At 46.7% G+C, this 21,152-nt stretch overlaps 2 protein-coding genes across 2 annotated transcripts in view; both read left to right on the top strand.

The window, feature by feature from the left end:
* The window catches only part of LOC146342621 (olfactory receptor 6X1-like), a 28,715-nt gene extending 27,914 nt beyond the window's left edge, over positions 1-801 (top strand). Inside the window, exon 6 of the mRNA XM_084807937.1 lies at positions 401-801. Within this exon, the coding sequence (XP_084664063.1) occupies positions 401-801 (401 nt within the window). The remainder of the gene's footprint in view (positions 1-400) is intronic.
* Positions 802-1,011: 210 nt separating this feature from the next.
* On the top strand, positions 1,012-19,257 carry LOC146342620 (vomeronasal type-2 receptor 26-like). Its single transcript, XM_084807935.1, has 6 exons — positions 1,012-1,043; positions 3,289-3,420; positions 3,530-3,590; positions 12,787-13,014; positions 18,027-18,153; positions 18,356-19,257. The coding sequence occupies exons 1-6, from the start codon at positions 1,012-1,014 to the stop codon at positions 19,255-19,257; spliced, it is 1,482 nt and encodes a 493-aa protein (XP_084664061.1).
* The last annotated feature ends 1,895 nt before the right edge of the window (positions 19,258-21,152 follow it).

Here is a 21,152-nt window from a genome sequence, read left to right as displayed (position 1 = left end):
CTGATTCCAGTACCAAATCGGAATCATTCAGAAAGATTCAGGAGATGTACAAATTGAAGTGGGGCTCCTCCAAAGGAGAACAAATTGAATCTGGACCATCCTGAAGCTTCATTAGTGATTCTGAGAGTCAGAAGGACACAGAGACACAGATTGTGCATCTGCATGAACTGACACATGTCTCCCCAAGCTCTCTATATAAGGAAAAGACCAGGGTGGGGAAAGGGAAGAAGGCAAAGAGAGTGTGTAGTCTTGTGACTGAAAGCTCTACCTTCTTCCAGTCACAGTGAAAGATTTTACCAGCTCTTCCCCACAGTATTTTGGGGTATGGCTGTTCAAGTAATATTATCAGAGGACTGTTCCAGTACTCAGTGATCTTTACTAGGTTTTTTTTCCCTCCCAGAAGCAGTAACATTAAAGAGATTTGGTGGCTTCTGTGAGACTTGGGAGGGTGTAGTGTCAGTAGGTAAGGATGAACTGACCTCCATCTACACCTGCTGGGTGCTCGCTGAGCCACCACTCCTGCCCACCTCTGCAAGCCCCCCACCACACAAGCCCCGGATGGCCCGACAAGCACCCAGCAAGCACCGTGGGGATGCCCACCCCTTAGCAAGCTGCCGACAAGAGGCAGCAGTGGCAACGAGAGGCGGCGGGGCAAGTCTAGCCCCTGTTATTGTGCAGAAGTCCCCCTTCTTCCTCCTGGGGCACCAAGGGAGACTTGTGTGCAAGGCAGGCATTGGACTTGCCTGCCCCTCTCCTTCTCCCCTCTGGGGCACCAGCAAGGAAGAAGTGGGACTTGCCTAGAAAGACAGGTGCTGGACTTGCCTGCACCTCTCCCTGTGAGGAAATCTCCCTTCTCTCCACTGGAGGACCAGCAAGGAAGAAGGGAGTCTTGTGTGCACATAGACTTATATTCCAAAATCGCTGTGAATCGACCATATATGCAAGATTCAGAGTGCTCTTTGCATACAAGTCTATGGGCACAGATTTCTGACTGCCATGTTTTTTGAAAACATGGCAATCGCTGTGGAGGAGGACAGGGCAAGGTAAGTGCAGGCCACTCACCGAACATGGAAGGGGCTTGAGCAGGGGGGAAGGCTTAGCGGGATCTGCTCAGCGGGCGTGGGCGCTATCGGTTCAATGGATTTGTGGACCAAAACAGGAGCCCACGCCATCCCTAGGTGTCAGATCGTTGTTTGGAAATCCTGGATGCTAAAGGCCTTCGGCATTTGCCAATCTGTGCTCCATGGCCATCATCCATGCCTGTCCTATTCCACTTTCTGTGACTTTGGTGCCAAGTGAACAGGAAAAAGCCTTAGGCTGTTGTTTATACGTAACTCCCTAACCTGATCACCTATCCTTATGAATGTCTGCAGGTCTTGGCTTCAAACATCTCTATGATGCATACCATTTTCATATACAACCCCCCCCAAAAAAAAAAAACATAGAGAAATAAGCATATTCTTTCATTTGAAAAAAAAAAAAAAGCATGTAAAGGCCGGTTTTGCAGAAAAGCCCCTTCACCTCTTCATTTGAAACTGGGCAGGCTTCACTCCCCACAAGCAGTAACAATACTTGGGAATTTCATTCAGTTCAGTCAAGAAATATAAATGTTTTGAATTGTTTTTTAAGCACTTAAGGAGGATGAAGTGCATAAACAAGCATGCACATATAGATATCCTAAAACATCTGATTTCCATTTAGCTTACATATGGCTCAAGTGACCTAGAGGTGAGAGACACAATTCGGGTACATTCATTTTACTGCATGGTCCCAAACGAAGACAGTCAGTACACTGGGATTATCCAGTTGCTCCAGCATTTTGGATGGACGTGGATTGGGATCCTTCTTGCTGATAATAAGAGTGGAGAACATTTCTTGCAGGCCCTGGAGCGGTTGCTTTCTGAAAATGGAATCTGTTCAGCCTTCACACAAACAATCCCACAACTGCCCCGTATGGATAAGATGGCAGAAGTTTTTTATACACTCTCAAAAATGTATGGAGCATTCCAATATAATGAAGTCAGTACATGTATCATTTATGGAGATTCACTGGCAATAACATGGTTAGGAATGCTTAAATTTCTACAGGGTCTTGGAAACGAGGAAAATGTAATGTTTAGAAAGGTGTGGATTACAACAACCCAGATTGATTTCATATTAAAGGGCTTTCAAAAGGGTTGGGATTTTCAATTGTTCCAAGGTGCTGTTTCCTTTACAATTCATTCAAAGCATCTTCCAGGATTCAAAGAATTTGTTTCTATCAGAAAATCTTACTGGACTCAAGCAAATGGCTTTCTCAAAGACTTCTGGGAGCAAGCATTTGACTGTTCATTTCCTGATCCAGGAGTGCTGGAAAAGGTTGATGGATCATGTACTGGAGAGGAGAGGTTGGAGAGTCTTCCTGGACCTCATTTTGAAATGGACATGACTGGCCACAGCTACAGTATCTATAATGCTGTCTATGCTCTGGCCCATGCATTGCATGCTGGGTTCTCATGTAGAACTAACTGTAGAGCAAATATGAGGGGTAGAAGTGTTGATCTTCAATCTTTGCAGCCTTGGCAGGTAAGGGATCCTCCACAAAATATTTTTCTCTCCGTGAACAGAGTAATACAAGCTAAGACTATAGCCGGCCTTCTCCTCTAGGGATGAGGAAACATATGATGAGCAACGTCACTGAGTTTCTCTGAATTCCTCCTCAAAGCTCGGTTCACCTCATTTGCATTCCTGAACATGAGCATATTTCTCGTTCATGTTCAAGATTGCCAATGGGACATATTTGCATGATTTCCAAACAGGAATGACATTCTCGTACATCCCTTTTCTCCACAAATAGTGCATGAAATGAAGTTGTACATCTTATTCAGTGACAACATTTTGTGGGTATCGCGTTTCTTCCTACCAGCACCCCCTTGCTGAGAGGACGCAGAAGAGACACAGCCCAGGTAGACTGTAAGTGAGATTTGCTTCATACCAGCTTCCTGTAGCTGCTCCAGGGAAACTTTTGGGGGTCAGAAAACCCTGCCATTTTGTGAGATCATCCCCCTGACTCTGCAATGTCTCCAAGACTCCAAGGCCCTGTTCAGACATCACACTAAGCCATGATGGTTAGGAGTTGTGAGCTAACCATGTTGGCTTAGTGTGACATCTGAATAGGCATCTGTCCCAATTATGGTGGTTTATTAACCATGGACTAACCATGTTCACTAACCACTTGCTGCAAGATGGTTAGTGGACTCTACCATGGCTTAGTGTGATGTCTGAACAGCCTCTGTGGTTAATGGACAGCTGCCATAGAGCTTTGCTGCCGAGCACCAACATGGCTGATAGCACCAACCCAAAATGGCTGGTGGCACCAAGCACCAAAATGGCTGACAGAGCCAAGGGTGCTGGGATTCATGGCCACTCATCCGGACGACCGTAGGTTCTTGTGGCAGGGAGGATGGTTACCAGCACATGTGGCAGTAGCACTTGCATTGGTTAGCAGTAACCACCACGCAGTATGGTTAGCGTAACCACTCTTCCCCAGTGTGCATCAGAACGGGGCCCTCCTGTCACCTGGCAAGAAATTGCATCAGCTCCTGAAGCTGGTGTGTAAAAAATGGGCATCCCGGTGGCAGGGCTGCCAGTGGTAGGGCTGCCACCACTTCAGTGGTGAATAAGGGCCATCCAGTCTGTTGCACAGAGGGGAGGGGGAAGGCATTGCTTGTACATCTGCTCACTGCTGGGTTAAAAACGACACTTTTAATGAGTTTTTCGTGGGTCAAATCTCTTGGAGACGCACGGACTTGGATGAGGTGGTCAGGACAGAATTCAACGGCGGGATGTCCAGCAACTCTGCTTGCATGACTAAACTGGATCATTTTCAGCTTGTGACCCCTAGTGATGTGGACACACTGCTTGGTTTGGTCAAAAAGACAACTTGCCCTCTCGATCTCTGCCCATCCTGGCTTGTAGTCCAGGGAGGGGAGAGGGTAAAGCAACTTTTGCTGAATGTTATTAATGCTCTCTCAGGGAAGGTGAATGTCCATCATGTCTAAAAGAAGAAATTGTTAGATCGCTTCTGAAGAAGCATTCCCTTGATCCCCACAGACTTCAGTAATTATAGGCCAGTAAGTGATCTACCATTTTTGGGCAAGGGGATAAAGAAGGAAGCGTTTATTCAACTCCAAGCAGTCTTGGATGAAACTGATTATTTGGACCCATTTCAAACCAGCTTCAGGGTGGGATATGGAGTTGAGACTGCCCTGGTCACCTTGGTGGATGATCTTTGCCTGGGAATTGATAGGGGGAGTGCATCCCTGCCCTGTTGATTATTTTGGATCTCTCAGCGGCATTCGATACCATTGACCAGGTATCCTTCTTGATAGCGATGGTGCAGGCACCTGTTTTGGTCGGCAAAACTGCCAGACCGCTGGTGCCCATGCTCTCTGAGCTGTGCCCCTGAAACCTCCCCCCTGCTTGCTGGTCCCTAGGCTGCCACCAGACCACCCTTCCGCACTCACCAACCGGCCTGCTACTTACCCAGACCCATCCGTGTCCGTGCCAATTGCCATGTTTTTTAAAAAGCATGGCGATCGGCAGTATGTGCCCATAGACTTATACACAATGTAGCACTGTGAATTTTGTGTATAAGTCTATGTGCCCATAGATCATTCCATTCTCCCCCTCCCATTCCAGGCCAGCTACATGGGGGCAGCAGCTTGACAATAGGAGGAAGGCAAGAAGCGCTTCCCTCTTTCCTTCTCATCCTGTCAAGCCACTCGCCCAGGATGGGAGAGGGAGACAGGAGCGATCCTTCCCCCACCTTCATCCCAGTACAAATATAGAGCTCCTTTTACACAACATGGAATGCTATATTTCGTTGTTGTGCAAAACATGGATGGAAAGGGGCAGTTCTGCAACATTAGAAGCCTCTTAATGATGTGGAAATGGACCTTTCTGGCCACCATTGAGTGCGACAATAACTCTATGAAAATAGAGCCCCATCTTGAGTAAAAGATGGCGGCTCGTTTAGAGGAGTGGGCAGCTGCGGCACACTCCTAGACTGCTCGCCAAGATCTCCAGAGGCTCACACAGCCTGGCTCACACGGGCAGGCAGAAACTCAAGCTCCTGCCAGGCTCAGACTAGGGATGTACGAAAGTCACTTACCTTTTCGAAGAGTGACATTCGTGGTGGGGGGGAGGCGCTCCGTCCCTCCCCCAAAATTCTATCTGGCCAGCTCCGCTCCATGGAGATTCCACAGAGCCGCCGGCCGGGGCCGCCTGCAGCTGGACATCCAGCTGCTGGGCAGCCTGCAAGTAAAAAAAACCAAAACAGCTTATGCAAATGGCGGCTGCTATGGTGGCCGCCATTTGCGTTCCCTTTTTTTGGCTGTCTTAGCCTACGTAAATATGTACATAGGCTATTACAGTGAAAAAAAGGGGAACGCAAATCGCGCCCACTACGCTATTTGCGTCCCCCTTTTTTTTCACTGTAATATCTTATGTAAATATTTACGTAGGCTAAAACAGTGAAAAAAGGGAATGCAAATGGTGGCTGCCGTAGCCGCCGCCATTTGCGTACGCTGTGTTTTTTTTTTTAGCTTGCCGTAATAGGCTACGTAAATACTTATGTAGCCTATCACGGACTCCGCAGGGACGCAAATAGCGTCCCTGCGTTAGCCGTGATAGGCTACGTAATTATTTACGTAGCCTATCACAGCTATGATGAGGAAGCGAATGGCGGCCACAGCGCGACCATCATTCACAAGTCAGCGTGGACGGCAGCAGGTAAGTGCTCTGTTTTGCGCACCTTTCGTGGGGAGGGGGGTGGGGGCTTTGTTCCACCACAGACTTTGGGCTGAATGCACTGGCATTCAGCCTCACCGAGATCCATGGCGGAATTCTCTGACATCCCTAGCTCAGACTGTAATGAGTTAATCCATCCCTACTTCTGGATCGCCTGAGGGAGTTGGGGGTTGAGGGCACTGCTCTGCAGTGGTTCCGCACCTTTCTCTCAGGATGGTTCCAGACAGTGTTGCTGGGGGATAGTTGTTCCTTGAGAAAAGAACTATAATGCTGAGTCCCTCAGGGCTCCATTCTATCACCAGTACTGTTCAATATCTACATGAAACTGCTGGGAGAGATCATCAGGAGGTTTGGGGCTGAGTGTTATCAATATGCTGATGACACCCAAATCTATTTCTCCTTAACATCTTAATCCAAGGAAGGTATGACTCCTCTGAATGATTGCCTGAAGTCGGTAATAGGCTGGATGAGGGAAAACAGGCTGAAATGGAATCCAGGCAAGACAGAGTTGCCCATCGTGAAGGGTCCTAATTCAGGTATTGAGGTATGTCAACCAGTTCTGGATGGGGTTGCACTCCCCTTGAAGTAGCAAGTTTGTAGCTTGGGGGTGCTTCTTGCCCAACCCTACTCCTGGCACCCCAGGTGGGGGCAATGATGAGAAATGCCTGTTATCAACTTCGGCTGATGTGACAGCTATGCCCGTTCCTGGAACATGTCGGCCTGGCAATGGGGGTGCATGTGCTGGTAACCTCCAGGCTTGATTTCGGCAATGCACTGTACTTGGGGCTGCTTTATATTTAGTTCAGAAAATTCAACTGGTACAAAATGTGGCAGCCAGGTTGGGCTCTGGGACATCCCGCGGAGGCCATATTACACCGGTTTTAAAATCTTTACACTGGCTGCCAATTTGTTTCCGAGCAAAATATAAAGTGCTGGTTCTTACCTTCAAGCCTTACATGGTCTAGGTCCAAGGTACCTCAGGGAGCGCCTTCTCCCCTACGTCCCAGTCCACCACCGAAGGTCCTCTGAGGGACATCTGCTGTGGCTGCCTAATGTGAGATTGGCATCCACACCAAGAGGACCTTCTCCTTTGCCGCCCCTCAACTGTGGAATGGCCTGCCAGTTGAAAAACACCCACTGACCTCATTGAATGATTTTAAACAGGCGTTAAAGATGCTGTTATTCCGGCAGGCCTTCCCTTTTGAAATCTCTTGTTCCTTTTGCAGACATTTGTATACTGTTTTAAGCAGAGTTGTTTTAAGCTGTGTTTTATTTAGAGGTGTACGGATTCCACACCGTCTGTTCCAGTGGGGAATCCGTGGGGGGGGGATCCGTTCCTCCCCCCCGGAATCCTCCAGAGCGGTTCCACTCCAGTCAGATTCCGGGGAGGGGAACTGGCTTGGGGGCACTTATCTTCCCTCCTGTCAGCCAGAGCCGTTCGCCTCCTCCCTGCCGATGGCCTTTAAAAAAAAAATGTCTTTTTTTTTTAAGGCCATTGGGAGGATGTGCCCATAGACTTATAAGCAAAATAGAGTGGTGAATCTTGCATAGAAGCCTATGGACACATAGACTTATACGCAAGATTCATGACTGTATTTGCATATAAGTAGATGAGCACATCCTCCCAATCGCCTTTTTTTTAAGACTTTTTTTTTAAGGCAATTGGCAGGGACAGGGAGGAGGCAAACAGCTCTGGCTGGAAGAAGCAGCCGAGTGCCATTCCGCCTCCAGTCCTCCTGGAGCAGACATAAGTGGTCCCGATCTGCTGTGGATTCCTGAGGCCAGATTCCAAAGAATCTGGCCTCATTTGAATCCACAGCAGATTTCTCTGACATCCCTAGTTGTATTGTTGGATTCTTTAAGAAGTCTTTGTTGTTGTTGTTTTGTTTAAAGTTGTTTTTAGTTATATGTTGTTTGTATATACTGTCCATATGTTTTTGTCTAAATGGTTTTTAAGCACTGTATATTGTATTTTAATGTTTTAACTTTTGTAAACCACCCAGAGAGCTTCAGCTATGGGGCAGTATAGAAATAATAACAATAACAATAACAACAAACAGAACAGCTTCCATTTTATTAGACTGATGGATCTGGATGGTTATCTGATGTCACCTTGGCTGGTGATTCTGTCAAAGCCCTGGTTGATCTCTGGAATGGAGAAATGGCCCAAGTGCTTGATACTATCATTCCAGGGCATCCTCTGCCATGCACTGGAGCCAAATGAGTCCCTCCATTTTCCAGCGGGTTGTGAATGATTGAGTGGGCCATCAACTAGAGTAATGTTAGCAGAAAACTCAGAACAAGTCAATTCCAATTGAATGTGGGTTAGAACTCATTTTAAAGCCTACCCCATGGCAACAAGGATGGCAAAGAAATTGTGCTTCTCCACCATCATTGCATCTGCACAGAATCACCCAACAGAGCTTTCTCAGGTGATCAGAGGCCTATTACACTCTGGCCCACAAGAAGAAAAGGTGGACCAGTTGATAGCCCACTGTGACCAATTTGCATGACACTTTGCAGCTAAAGTCACTCATATTGTGCTGACTTCGATGCCATCGCTGATACAGGTCAGGTGAATTCAACTTTGGCCCCTGCTCATCCAATGGATACTTTTCGATTTGTACATCCAAAGGATGTGGACAGGATCCTTGGAGAATTGAGGCTTACCTAGGGATGTACGAAATACTCACCTGGCTCTGCGCTGGGGCATCCGCGGTGGGGGGGAGGCTCTCCATCCCTCCCCCCTGGAATCCTCCCCAGACAGCTCCACTCCACTCCATGGCAGCTCCGTGGAGCCACTGGCCAGGGCTGGCCGCAGCCAGAGTTCTGGCTGCGGCCAGGCTGCTGCAGCCACAAATGGTGGCCATCATAGCAGCTGCCATTTGTGTCCTTGCAAACAGCAATGATAGGCTACGTAAGTATTTACATAGCCTATCACGGCAAAGAGCAGGGATGCAAATGGCAGCTGCTACGCCCTTTGCACCCCTGCTCTTTGCCGTGATAGGCTACATAAGTATTTATGTAGCTTATCATGGTACAGGCAGGCACACAAATGGCGGCTGCTATGCCATTTGCGTGGCTGCCTTTACCGTGATAGGCTACATAAATACTTACGTAGCCTATCACGGCAAAGAGCAGGGGCGCAAATGGCATAGCGGCCGCCATTTGAATCCCTTCTCTATGCCGTGATAGGCTACGTAAATACTTACGTAGCCTATCATGGCTGCAAGAACGCAAATGGCGGCCGCAGCAGCCCAGCCACAGCTGGCTGGGAGACCAGCTGGAGCCACTGCCGGAGCCGCCGCTGGAGCTGCCGCCGCATCCAACCCAGGGAAGTTCCATCCTGGAGGGATTCTGGGGTGGGGGGAGGCCGTTCCGCCATGGATTCTGCCTCACTTGAATCCGTGATGGAATTCTCTGACATCCCTAGGCTTACCACCGGACCCTTGCCTTCTTTGGTTTATTAAAGCAGTCATTGGGGACTGGCCAAATGAATAATGGTAGTGGTGTTGTGAGAGCTGGGATGGTGGTGGATTCCTCCTGGACCCCACTCAACAAACTGTGGGTTACAGTGAGCACATGACTCCTTTGTTACAAAAGTGTCACTAGCTACCTGTCTGTTTCTGGTCAGAATTCAAAGTGCTGGTTATGGACTTCTAAAGGCCTATACCGCTTGGGGCCAGGCTACCTGAAAGACCACCTTTTCTCATACAAGCCTGCCTGAATCTGAAGATCTTTGGGAGTGGCCCTTCTTTTAAGACTGTTGCCTTCAGAGGTGTGTTTCATGGCAACGTCAAATAGGAACTTCTTGGTGACAACTTCCAGGCTGTGGAGTCCTCGGCCGAGGGAGGCTAGGTTTGCTCCCTCTCTGCTTTCCCTCTGCCATAAGGCAAGAACCCTTTTTATTCAAGCCAGCCTTTGTCATGTAAGCAGGTCTGTTGGGTTGGATGCTCTTTTTATACTGTTGTGATTTTAATTGTGTTTTAATGCATTTGTTTCAATATTGTTCTAATCGAGTTTCATTTATGATTGTAAGCTGCCCTAAGTGACTTTTTTCTTGGCAGAAGGGGAGACGGGGTACAAGTCAAATAACAAACAAATACTTAATAGAAAAAAAAACAACTTCTGGACGTTACAGGAATATAGGCATATAGGATACTGCCTTCTAGCAAATCAGAATATGGTCCATCTAGCCCATTTTTGTCGACACCGATTGGTAGGGATGTTAGAGAATTCCGCCATGGATCCCAGGGGGGCCAAATTCCAGTGAATTTGGCCCCCCGGAATCCATGGCGGAATGGAGCCCCCCGCCCCTCCACCCCGTGAATAGGGGTGGACGAAAGTCCCTTACCTGTCCTCGAAGGATGTTCGCGGTGGGGGGGAGGCACTTCGCTGCTCCCCCCGCAAAGTTCAGGCCGGGGGGGTTGGCTTCCCGCCTCACCCCAGCCGAAATTCAGGCTGGGGGGGAGGTTTCCCACCTCGCCCGGCCACGAACGCGAAAGTTTTTTTTTAAAAAAAACGCCCCCTGATAGGCTACGTGACGATTCACGTAGCCTATCACGGCTAGATCTGCAAAGTCAGCCATGATAGGCTACGTCAATCGTCACGTAGCCTATCACGGGTCACTTAAAAAAAAAAAAAAGTGTGTATGCTAATGGCGGCCCCCATAGGGAGCCGCCATTCGCATTCCTTATTTGGTCGCTGTAGTCTACGTAAATCTTTATGTAGACTACGGCGAAAATAAGGGCAACGCAAATAGCATTGCCCTTATTTTCGCTGTAGTCTACGTAAAGATTTACGTAGACTACAGCGACCAAATAAGGAATGGGAATAGCGGCTCCCTATGGGGGCCGCCATTATCCATACGCTTTTTTTTTTTTTTAAGTCACCCGTGATAGGCTACGTGATGATTGACGTAGCCTATCACAGCTGACTTTGCAAATCTAGCCGTGATAGGCTACATTAATCGTCACGTAGCCTATCAGGGGGTGTGTTTTTTTTCTTTTATTGAAATGGCGGCTGCCGCTCCCACCCTGCTCGAACACCCGCTGAACCGCCGGCCGGACCCGCCGCCGGGAGGGACATTCGGCGAAGGTAAGTCCCGTCCCGGGGGAGGTGCGGGGGGCGGGGGGGTTCGGAGGATTTCTCCCCGAAACTTGTTTGGGGGGCCGAACACGTTGGCGCTCGGCCCCCCGAAGTTTCGGGGAGAAATTCTCCGCCATCCCTACCCGTGAAATCCTCGCGAAATGGAGCCTACCTGGCTGTGGCTCCAGCTGTGGCTTCAGCTCCGGCGGCGGTGGCGGCTCTGGCTGCTGCCGGGCTGCTGCGGATGCAAATGGCGTCCTGAGTACGGGATGCCATTTGTGTCCCTATGGTAGCCCATGATAGGCTACATAAATATTTATGTAGCCTATCATGGCTAAAGCAGGGACGCAAATAGCGTCCCCTATGCCATTTGCATTCCCATTTTATCTATGATAGGCTACGTAAATATTTACGTAGCCTATCAAGGATAAAACAGGAATGCAAATGGTGTAGGGGATGCCATTTGCATCCTTGCTTTAGCCATGATAGCCTAGGTAAATATTTACATAGCCTATCACGGGCTACCATAGGGACACAAATGGTGTCCCCTACTTAGGGATGTATGAAAGTCACTTACCTTTTCGACGGGGTGATTTGTGGTGGGGGGGAGGTGCTCCACATCTCCTCCCAAAATCCTGATCCGGCTGGCTCCGCTCTGCAAAGATTCCGCAGAGCCACCGGCCAGGGCTGCCCACAGCTGGACATCTGGCCACTGGGCAGCCTTCCGGAAATAAAAACAGCGTACGCAAATGGCGGTGGCTATGGCGGCTGCCATTTGCATTCCCTTTTTTTTGCTGTTTTAGCCTACGTAAATATTTACGTAAGCTATTACGGGGGAAAAAAGGGGAATGCAAATAGCGCCCACTATGCTATTTGTGTTCCCTTTTTTTGCTGTAATAGCTTACGTAAATATTTATGTAGGCTAAAACTGTGAAAAAAAGGGAACGCAAATGGTGGCTGCCATAGCCACCACCATTTGCATATGCTTTTTTTTTTTTAGCTTGCTGTGAAAGGCTAAAATGTATTTACGTAGCCTATCATGGCAAAGGCAGCTACGCAAATGGCGTGGTGTCCGCCATTCGCGTGGCTGCCTTTGCCGTGATAGACTATGTAAATACTTTCATAGCCTATCACGGCAGCCTGGCTGGATAGGCTACGTAAGTATACACTACGTAAGTACCGCTACGGCGGCTGCCATTTGAGTCTGCAGTAGCCGGCCGAGAGACCAGCTGCCACCGCCGGAGATACCACCACAGGTAAGCTTCATCCTAGGGGGGATTCCGCGGGGGGGGGGTGGGGAGTGGGAGGCCATTCCGCCATGGGTTTTGGGGGGCCGAATGCCAGTGCATTCGGCCTCACTGAAATCCATGGTGGAATTCTCCACCATCCCTAACACTACGCAGGATGCCATTTGCATCCGCACCAGCCTGGCAGCGGTTGGAGGCCACACTGTGGGTTGGCCTGGCCAGCGGCTCCGCAGCCTGGCTGCGGTGCGGAGCCAGCCAGGCAGGATTCTGGGGTGGAGGAACAGATCACCTCACCCCCGTCGAGGATTCCGGGAGGAGGAACGGATCGCCTCCCCCCACCTGCGGAACCCGGCAGAGCCAGGTAAGCGGGGTTTCATACACCCCTACATTGGCTGCTGCTCTCCAAGGTTTCAGGCAGGACTTTTCCGAGTCCTACCTGGAGTTGCTGTGAATCAAACCTGGAACCTCCTGCATGCAAAGTAAGTGCTCTGCCACTGAGCTACGGTCCATCCCAAACATGTTCATGTTTGTCATATGAAACTATTTAAACGATATCAGTAAGGAAAGATGAAATCTGTAATATTTTGTTATGTCCCATTCTCTTCCACTCTTTCATTTCCCTTTGCTCCTTCTCCCCCCCCTTTTTTTTCTTTTTAATTAGCTTCATCTGTTTCTTCAAGGCATTTCATTTAATAACTCAGCTGGAGAAATGGTGTCCTTTAATGACAGAAGGGAAATTAAAGGTGGATTTGACATCATTAATTTGGTCACTTTCCCAAATGCCTCCTTCCAGAGAGTGAAAGTTGGAAGGGTTGATCCCAATGCTCCTGACGGAAAAGAATTCATCATTCATGGAGACATGATTTTGTGGCACAGAGGGTTTAACCAGGTATGGATCTGTAGGAATTCTTAGAAGACCCTCCCTTCTCCATGTGGGCCATTTGGTTGCATGGGATTTATAGAATAATAGAATCATAGAATAGTAGGGTTGGAAGGGGCCTACAAGGCCATCGAGTCCAACCCCCTACTCAATGCAGGAATCCAAGTCAGAGCATCCCTGACAGATGGCTGTCCAGCCTCGTCTTGAATGCCTCCAGTGTGGGAGAGCCCACCACCTCCCTAGGTCATTGGTTCCATTGTCGTATTGCTCTAACAGTCAGGAAGTTTTTCCTAATGTTCAGCAGGAATCTGGCTTCCTGTAACTTGAGCCCGTTATTCTGTGTCCTGCACTCTGGGATGATCAAGAAGAGATCCTGGCCTTCCTCTCTGTGACAACCTTTCAAGTACTTGAAGAGCACTATCATATCTCTCCTCAGTCTTCTCTTCTCAAGGCTAAACATGCCCAGTTCTTTGAGTCTCTCTTCATAGGGCTTTGTTTCCAGTCCCCGATCATCTTTGTTGCCCTCCTCTGAACCCTCTCCAGTTTGTCTGCATCCTTCTTAAAGTGTGGCGCCCAGAACTAGACACAGTACTCCAGATGAGGCCTAACCAGTGCTGAGTAGAGGGGAACTAGTACTTCCCGGGATTTGGAAGCTATGCTTCTATGAATGCAGCCCAAAATAGCCTTTGCCTTTTTTGCAGCCACATCACATTGTTGGCTCATATTCAGCTTGTGATCGACAACAATTCCAAGATCCTTCTTGCTTGTAGTGTGGTTGAGCCACGTATCCCCCATCTTGTAACTGTGCATTTGGTTTCTTTTTCCTAGGTGCAGAACTTGGCATTGATCCCTATTAAATGTCATTCTGTTGTTTTCTGCCCAGCGCTCCAGTCTATCCAGATCACTTTGAATTTTGTTTCTGTCTTCCAAAGTATTAGCTAACCTGCCCAATTTGGTGTCATCTGCAAATTTGATCAGCGTTCCCTGCACCTCCTCCTCCAGGTCATTCAGAAAAAATGTTGAAGAGCACTGGGCCCAGGACTGAGCCCTGCGGTACCCCACTCGTTACCTCTCCCCAGTTTGAGAAGGTCCCATTGAGAAGCACTCTTTGAGTCTGATTCTGTAGCCAACTGTGGATCCACCGGATCGTTGTTTCATCTAGCCCACTTTGAGCTAGTTTGCTCATCAGGATATCATGGGGCACTTTGTCGAAAGCTTTGCTGAAGTTGAGGTATATGATGTCTACAGCATTCCCACAGTTCACAAGGGAGGTTACTTGATCAAAAAATGAGATCAGATTTGTCTGGCAGGACTTGTTTTTGACAAATCCATGTTGGCTTCGAGTAATCATGGCACTGTTTTCAAGGTGCTTACAGATGGATTGCTTTATCATCTGCTCCAGAATATTCCCAGGGATTGATGTCAGACTGACTGGTCTGTAGTTCCCAGGTTCCTCCTTTTTACCCTTTTTGAAGATAGGGACGTTAGTCCTCCTCCAGTCATCTGGCACTTCCCTTGTCCTCCATGATTTCTCAAACAGAATAGACAGCGGTTCTGAGAGTTATTCTGCCAGTTCCTTTATTACTCCAGGATGCAGTTCATCCGGCCCTGGAGATTTGAACTCATTCCAAGTAATTAAGTGTTCCTTGACCATATGCCTATCGATCTCAAGCTGCAATCCTACCCCTTCAGCCTGTACTTCGCCTTTGCCAGGGGGGTCATAGACCCTCTTTTGGGAAAGACTGAGCCAAAGTAGGAATTGAGCACCTCTGCCTTTTCTTTGTCATCTGTTATCATTTTGCCATCCTTATTTAGTAGCTGAACCACCATTTCTTTCCTCTGCCTTTTACTATGCACGTAGCTGAAGAAAGCCTTTTTGTTGTTTTTAGCATCCCTTGCTAACCTCAGCTCATTCTCAGCTTTAGCCTTCCTGATGCCATCCCTGCCATTCTGTGCTACCTGCCTGTACTCTTCCTTTGTTACTTGGCCTTCTTTCCACTTCCTATATGTGTCCTTTTTTGTTTTCAGGTCATCCCTAAGCTTTTTGTGAAGCCACATTGGCTTCTTCTGTTGTCTTCCACCTTTTTATCTTGTTGGAATTGTTTGTAATTGTGGCTTGAGAATTTCCTTTTTTAAAAGCTCCCACCCATCTTGGACTCCTTTTCTCATTAGCATCGCTTGCCATGGGACCTTACTGATAATTGTTGTGAGTTTTTTAAAATCAGCTTTCCTAAAATCCAGGGTTTGACTACACTCGGGTTTTCCTTCCTTAGAACCAAGAACTCAAGTACAACATGGTCGCTTTCCCCCAGAGTTCCTGTAACTGCTACTTTATCCACTCAGTCATCTCTGTTGATTAGGATCAAGTCAAGGATAGCTGATCCTCTAGTTCCTTCCTCTGCTTTCTATAGGAGGAAGTTATCCACCACACAAGTCAGGAATTTCCTGGAGGGGCCATGTTTTGCAGAATTTGTCTCCCAACAAATATCAGGGAAATTAAAGTCCCCCATTACTACTGCATCATGCTTCCTTAAAACATTGGCTATTTGCTTTTCAAAAGTTTCATCCTTGTCTTCTCCTTGGTTGGGTGGCCGGTAGTAGACTCCGACCACCAGGTTCCTTTTATTCTTTGCTCCATTTATTTTGATCCAGATGCTCTCAATGGGGCTACCAAGCTCATCCTCCTGTATTTCTGTGCAGAGATATGTATTTTTCACATACAGTGGAACCTCACCTCCCTTTCTGTTCCTCCTGTTCCTTTTGAATTGAATATATCCTTCCATTGCTGTATTCCAGTCATGAGAGTCATCCCACCAAGTCTCAGTTATACCTATCAAGTCATAATTTCCCTCCTGTATTAAGAGTTCAAGTTCGTTCTGTTTGTTTCCCATACTCTGGGCATTAGTATATCAACATTGAAGACCATGTGCGTCATAGTCTGGCTTTCTTCCTACATGTGTCTGAAGACTATTATGGGGCGCTATCAGAGCTGTTCTCTCCATTGCAATGCATGCACCTACGTCCATTGTTACCCCCAACATTACATCTCCCTTCCCCGTAGGATTCAATTTAAAGCCCTCCTGATGAAGTTCTTCATGCTGTAGCCAAACACGTTCTTCCCATCCTTTGTGAGGTGCAACCCGTCCCTTGCCAACAGCCCATCTTCCAGGAAGTATAGCCTGTGTATACTTCCTGAAAGTATATTTCCTTTGCTGCCTAAGACTATGAGGACACAATGATGATTTCTCAGGCTCTAAAATAAAATCTGTGCTGTAAGGACTCATGGGGCCCTGAGCAAGATGTCCCCTAACTCCCCACCCCCACTGCCCCACACAACCTTGCCTCCTTTTCTCACCACCACCCCGCCAGTCAGGAAGAGAATAAAGAGGTCTATTTTCCTATCTGTTTTCAATCTTATTGTAGAGTTTTTCAGGTGCACTGGGGAGTGCAGCTCCAGTGAGAATGACAACTTGTGTAAAAGTTCAGGGAAAAGAAAAGGGACCTGTTTCTTGCCTTCCTTCTGGGGCTTCTCTACATGAGGCTTTTATCAGGTGCTCGTGATTCGCCAGTCACAGAAGTTTGCAGGTCCTATGTCAATCAATTTGTCAATGATGTTTCAATCTCCTGGACCTCACCCATCCTTTTTGACCAATATTGCAGCTTTTTTAAGCTTGGGAAAACTGCAGTAATTAATATAATTCATGTTCAAACAGCTGGTGACTTTCCAGAATGGCACTATATCACAGGGCCATCTAGTTGCTGTATAATGAAACATATGGAACTTGCAGACAAAGGAGCCCCCCTGGGGAAAAAAAAGGGGGGAGCACATGCAATGGGGCCAATCTTAATCCTGCAAAGAATCCAGAAGCAGAAGCCCTGGTAATGGTGCTTGATAAAAGCCTGGTGTAGAGAAGCCCCCAGTACCAAAAAAGTATTTACAAGAGATCCAGAGGTTTTTAAGGCTGTTTGGTGGAGGCTGCTGGGAAAATAAAGAAATACTGGTGGCAGTGGAAAGGTCATAGGAAGGGAAGGGCAACAGAAATGGGGCACTCTATTTAGTCTGGTCTCCCTTCCACATGGATCAGAGCATAGGTCTCCCAGATGCAGTGGGTATGACTTGGGCATAGCTGGCCCAAATACAGTGGGTATGACTAGGATTCTGCCCCATGGCACACCTGGGTTTTGTTTAAGGTTATACTAAAAATAGAAAATAGATTGAATCCCTGGACTGTAGGGATGTGCAAATCAGCAAAACCTGAGCTCACCAAAATTCACAAAATTCTATCTTGAATCTCATTCTGACTCAAGTCTATACCAGACTGTGTGCTTTGTTGTTCTTGTTGTTATTTTTGGCATCAAAACCCAAACTTTTTTTTCCCAAATATACACATTGGTTGTGCACATCTTCAAAATTAACACATCCTTTTCCCATTGATTAAAGAGTACTTGGGCATACTTCTCAAAAGGACACTTTTTTATGCCCATTTTAATTTATTTGATGATGGATTGATTAAAGCACATTTCTTTGCATTTTTCAAAAGTACACATTTTTTTCATGTACATTTTTCAAATGTACACATGCTGTCAAACATTTTTTTCTGGGTTTGTGAATCACATAGCAAGGTCAGAAATCCATAGACATTGACTACAGATTGCATCTGAGTCCATGTTCAGTCCTGAAGGTGCAAACTGGGAAATTCCTGATCAAAAGAAACTGAAATGAATTTCTCATACACCCACTTCTAATATATCCCTTGACTTCCCTCCTGGCTGCAGGACCCTGGAATAGTGCCCCATAGTCCACCTGCAGGGGCAGGATTGCCTAGCATTTTCAACTACTAGATGCAATATTTAAGTCCTAAATATCTACATTCATATTTTGGGAATAATGTTGCATTTCAGTGTAACAATGTTACATTCACACAAACATTTCCTGTATGAGTGAAACATGATGAACATAACATATGTGCAGATTAACAAAATGTATGTCTTATTGTAATTGTTTTCATGTTTATGGACAGGTGCTTCCCCTTTCTGTGTGCAATGAATACTGTCAGCCTGGTAATCAGAAGAAAAGGAAGGAAGGGGAGAAGTTTTGCTGCTATGATTGTGTCCCATGCCCCAAAGGGAAGATTTCAAATGAGACAGGTTATGTAGCACTCCATCCCCTGCCCCCCAGTCATACCAGTTGAATTGACACTCTTGTGTCAGTTGACCATTTACAAGTGATAAATTGTTATGATACAAATGCATGAGTTGCATACAGCAAAATCTGAACAATTGGTTTAGAACAGTCCATATACTGACTTTGCACCATAATAGGGCCTCTTTCTTTATTTCTTTTTATTAGATATGGATGATTGTTTCTACTGCCCCGAAGATCAATATCCAAGCCAAAACAACAATTGGTGCATTCAGAAAATTGTACTATTTCTGTCTTATCAAGGACCTTTGGGAAGTTCTTTAGCCTCAATTGCAGTTTCATTTTCCCTGATCACAGCCTTGGTGTTAGCAACTTTTATTAAGCACAAAGACAGCCCCATTGTCAAAGCCAACAACCGGGGTCTCACCTACACTCTCCTCATCTCTCTCCTGCTCTGCTTCCTCTCCTCTTTGCTGTTCCTTGGCCATCCTGGGAAAGTGACCTGTCTCATTCGACAACCAGCTTTTGGCATCATCTTTTCAGTGGCTATTTCTTGTGTCCTTGCAAAAACAACCATTGTTTCTCTAGCTTTCATAGCCACAAAGCCTGGATCTAGGATGAAGAAATGGCTGGGGAAAAGAGTGGCTTATTCCATTGTTGATTCCTGTTCCCTTATTCAAGCAAGCATTTGTATTGTGTGGCTGGCAACTTCTCCCCCATTTCCTGATTTAGACATGCACTCAGAAACTGAAGAAATCATCGTGCAATGTAATGAAGGGTCTGTTACCATGTTTTATTGTGTTCTGAGCTACATGGGGCTCTTAGCAATCACCAGCTTCATTGTGGCATTCTTTGCCCGTAAGTTACCTGACAGTTTTAATGAAGCCAAGTTTATTACATTCAGCATGTTGGTTTTTTGCAGTGTATGGGTCTCCTTTGTTCCAACCTACCTCAGCACAAGAGGGAAAGAAATGGTGGCTGTGGAGATCTTTTCCATCTTGTCCTCCAGTGCTGGGTTACTGGGTTGTATCTTTTCCCCTAAATGCTACATCATTATGCTAAGGCCTGAGTTGAACAGCAGGGAACAACTAATAAGGAGGAAGGATTAAGAATTTCCTAGACTTTTTTTTGTAGTACTTTGTTGGAAGGGTAACCATTTTACGAATAAAGTGGTTACTATAGAATAAAAGATAGATATTTACATAAAAACACCCTCATGTCTCCCCACAACTACTTTGCAGTCTTTTTTTTCCAGCTTGTATAGATGGAAGGGGTTATCATAGGTACAAGACTTGTGTCAAAAAGTGATTCTACTTTCTTGATTCATGAGAAACTATTTCTTGAAGGCCTCAAGTATATCTACATAAGTAGATAGTAGATAGAACATGGTAACAGATGTGAAAGTGAGGCACATGGGAGAAATGCCATGGATCAGCCTGTGGCAGAAGGTATTCAAATTATGGTGGCTATAATTCATGTTTATGAGATCAACAAAAGGAATCCCACATTAAACCGGTACTACATATGAGACCTATCAACTCCAACATACTTGTAGTGGAACACACCAATCTCAAAAAAGGTACAACATCACAGAAGAAGTGGTTGATGATATTGTTTCCACAACCTGGGTAATTCTACACTACTACATGTTGAGGAAATATTAATGCACTGACCCAAGCCAGCAAAGTCAGTAGGAAGCAATGTCTTAGGCATTAGCTAGCATACTTGGTGTCTCTACACTTTGGGAACAAATCATAGCTATAGAGAAGTTGATGAGGGATAAGTACACTGGAGTATGGAGCAAGGGTTCCATGGAAGCAATCATGGGTATTAAGGTGTGATTTGTAACTGACAGAAGAGACATAAGTAGACATGTGGTATAAAATGCCACCTTCGGGACATGTCATTGTGCGGGTAAAAGGTCTCAGTATAGGCCTTAACCAAAGTCCCCAGGATGGAAAAGTCAGGGAATGTAACTGAGGAAAATAAGACACAGATAACTAAGTAAGAGGGTGGAATAAACATTCCTGAACTGAGATAAAAGAGACTCCAGCTCCTATCTCATGAGGACAATAGGCAGACAGAAACCCATTGCCTAATGAGATAAGGTACTGCCTTGCAGGAATTTTCAAATCATTGAGCCCCAGTTATGCTTAAGAGTGTATTCAGGGATAGAAAGAAGCACTCTGTACATGTGATAAATGCCTGATGTGTGCGTGATTAGCATCATCCCTAAAGTGATTGGATATAGATAATGTATGCAAGCTTTTGATTGGCTAAGACCTCTTGCCCAGTATTTCTTACTACGTACTGTGTTTTCTGATCAAAGCCATGTGTAACGTGTTCCCAACTTGTAGTTCCTTTGTGAATTACCTGTGTACACGTTTTTGAATAAAGTGTGATTTCAGACACATGACCACCAGTCTAATCCTTTGGGTGGGGATTGTTCTCACTCCTTGTTTTCCCCACATCATTCAGGAAATCCCAGAAGAACGAACTCAGTGGAAAGTGTAACATTTGTCATCTTCTTCCTTCATTCCTGAAAGAACAGCAATTGCGAGCGGAAATGGGTCAAAGAAGATGCAGACAACAAGCTTGGGTTGAAAATTGGGCCACATTTATTGAAATATTTGCAAAGGGGTAACTAGGACGGGCATCTAACTGTGTCAGTGGCTAGCTGACACTTGTTGGGCGAAAACACACCCAGCCTGAGGGGTGGCGGTGATCTCGCCATCCCTCCGGACTGCCCCTTCTGGGGGAGGTAGACCTTCCGGTGTCACCCCCAACCCGGTGCCGCACAACACCTGGGTGAGAGAGTAGGGTTGGTCTCCCAGGCAACCCTTATCCCCCCGCGAAGCTGCACAACCTGTTCGGGGGGCCTCAGGCGTCACCTGTCACCATAAGGTGCCTCTGCGTGCACACAACCCCTACTCCCTTTCCTGTTTTGCCCATCCTAGCCGCCACAGGAGTCACAAGCCTATTGCTTGTGAAACTCCCCCCACCT

Source organism: Heloderma suspectum, chromosome 6 (genome assembly GCF_057233095.1).
Source record: "Heloderma suspectum isolate Gila_16-S chromosome 6, 16-S_ref, whole genome shotgun sequence".
In the NCBI taxonomy this organism is placed as follows: domain Eukaryota; kingdom Metazoa; phylum Chordata; class Lepidosauria; order Squamata; family Helodermatidae; genus Heloderma; species Heloderma suspectum.
The sequence above is the reverse complement of the archived record's forward strand: the minus strand, read 5'-3'. Positions and strand labels throughout refer to the sequence as shown.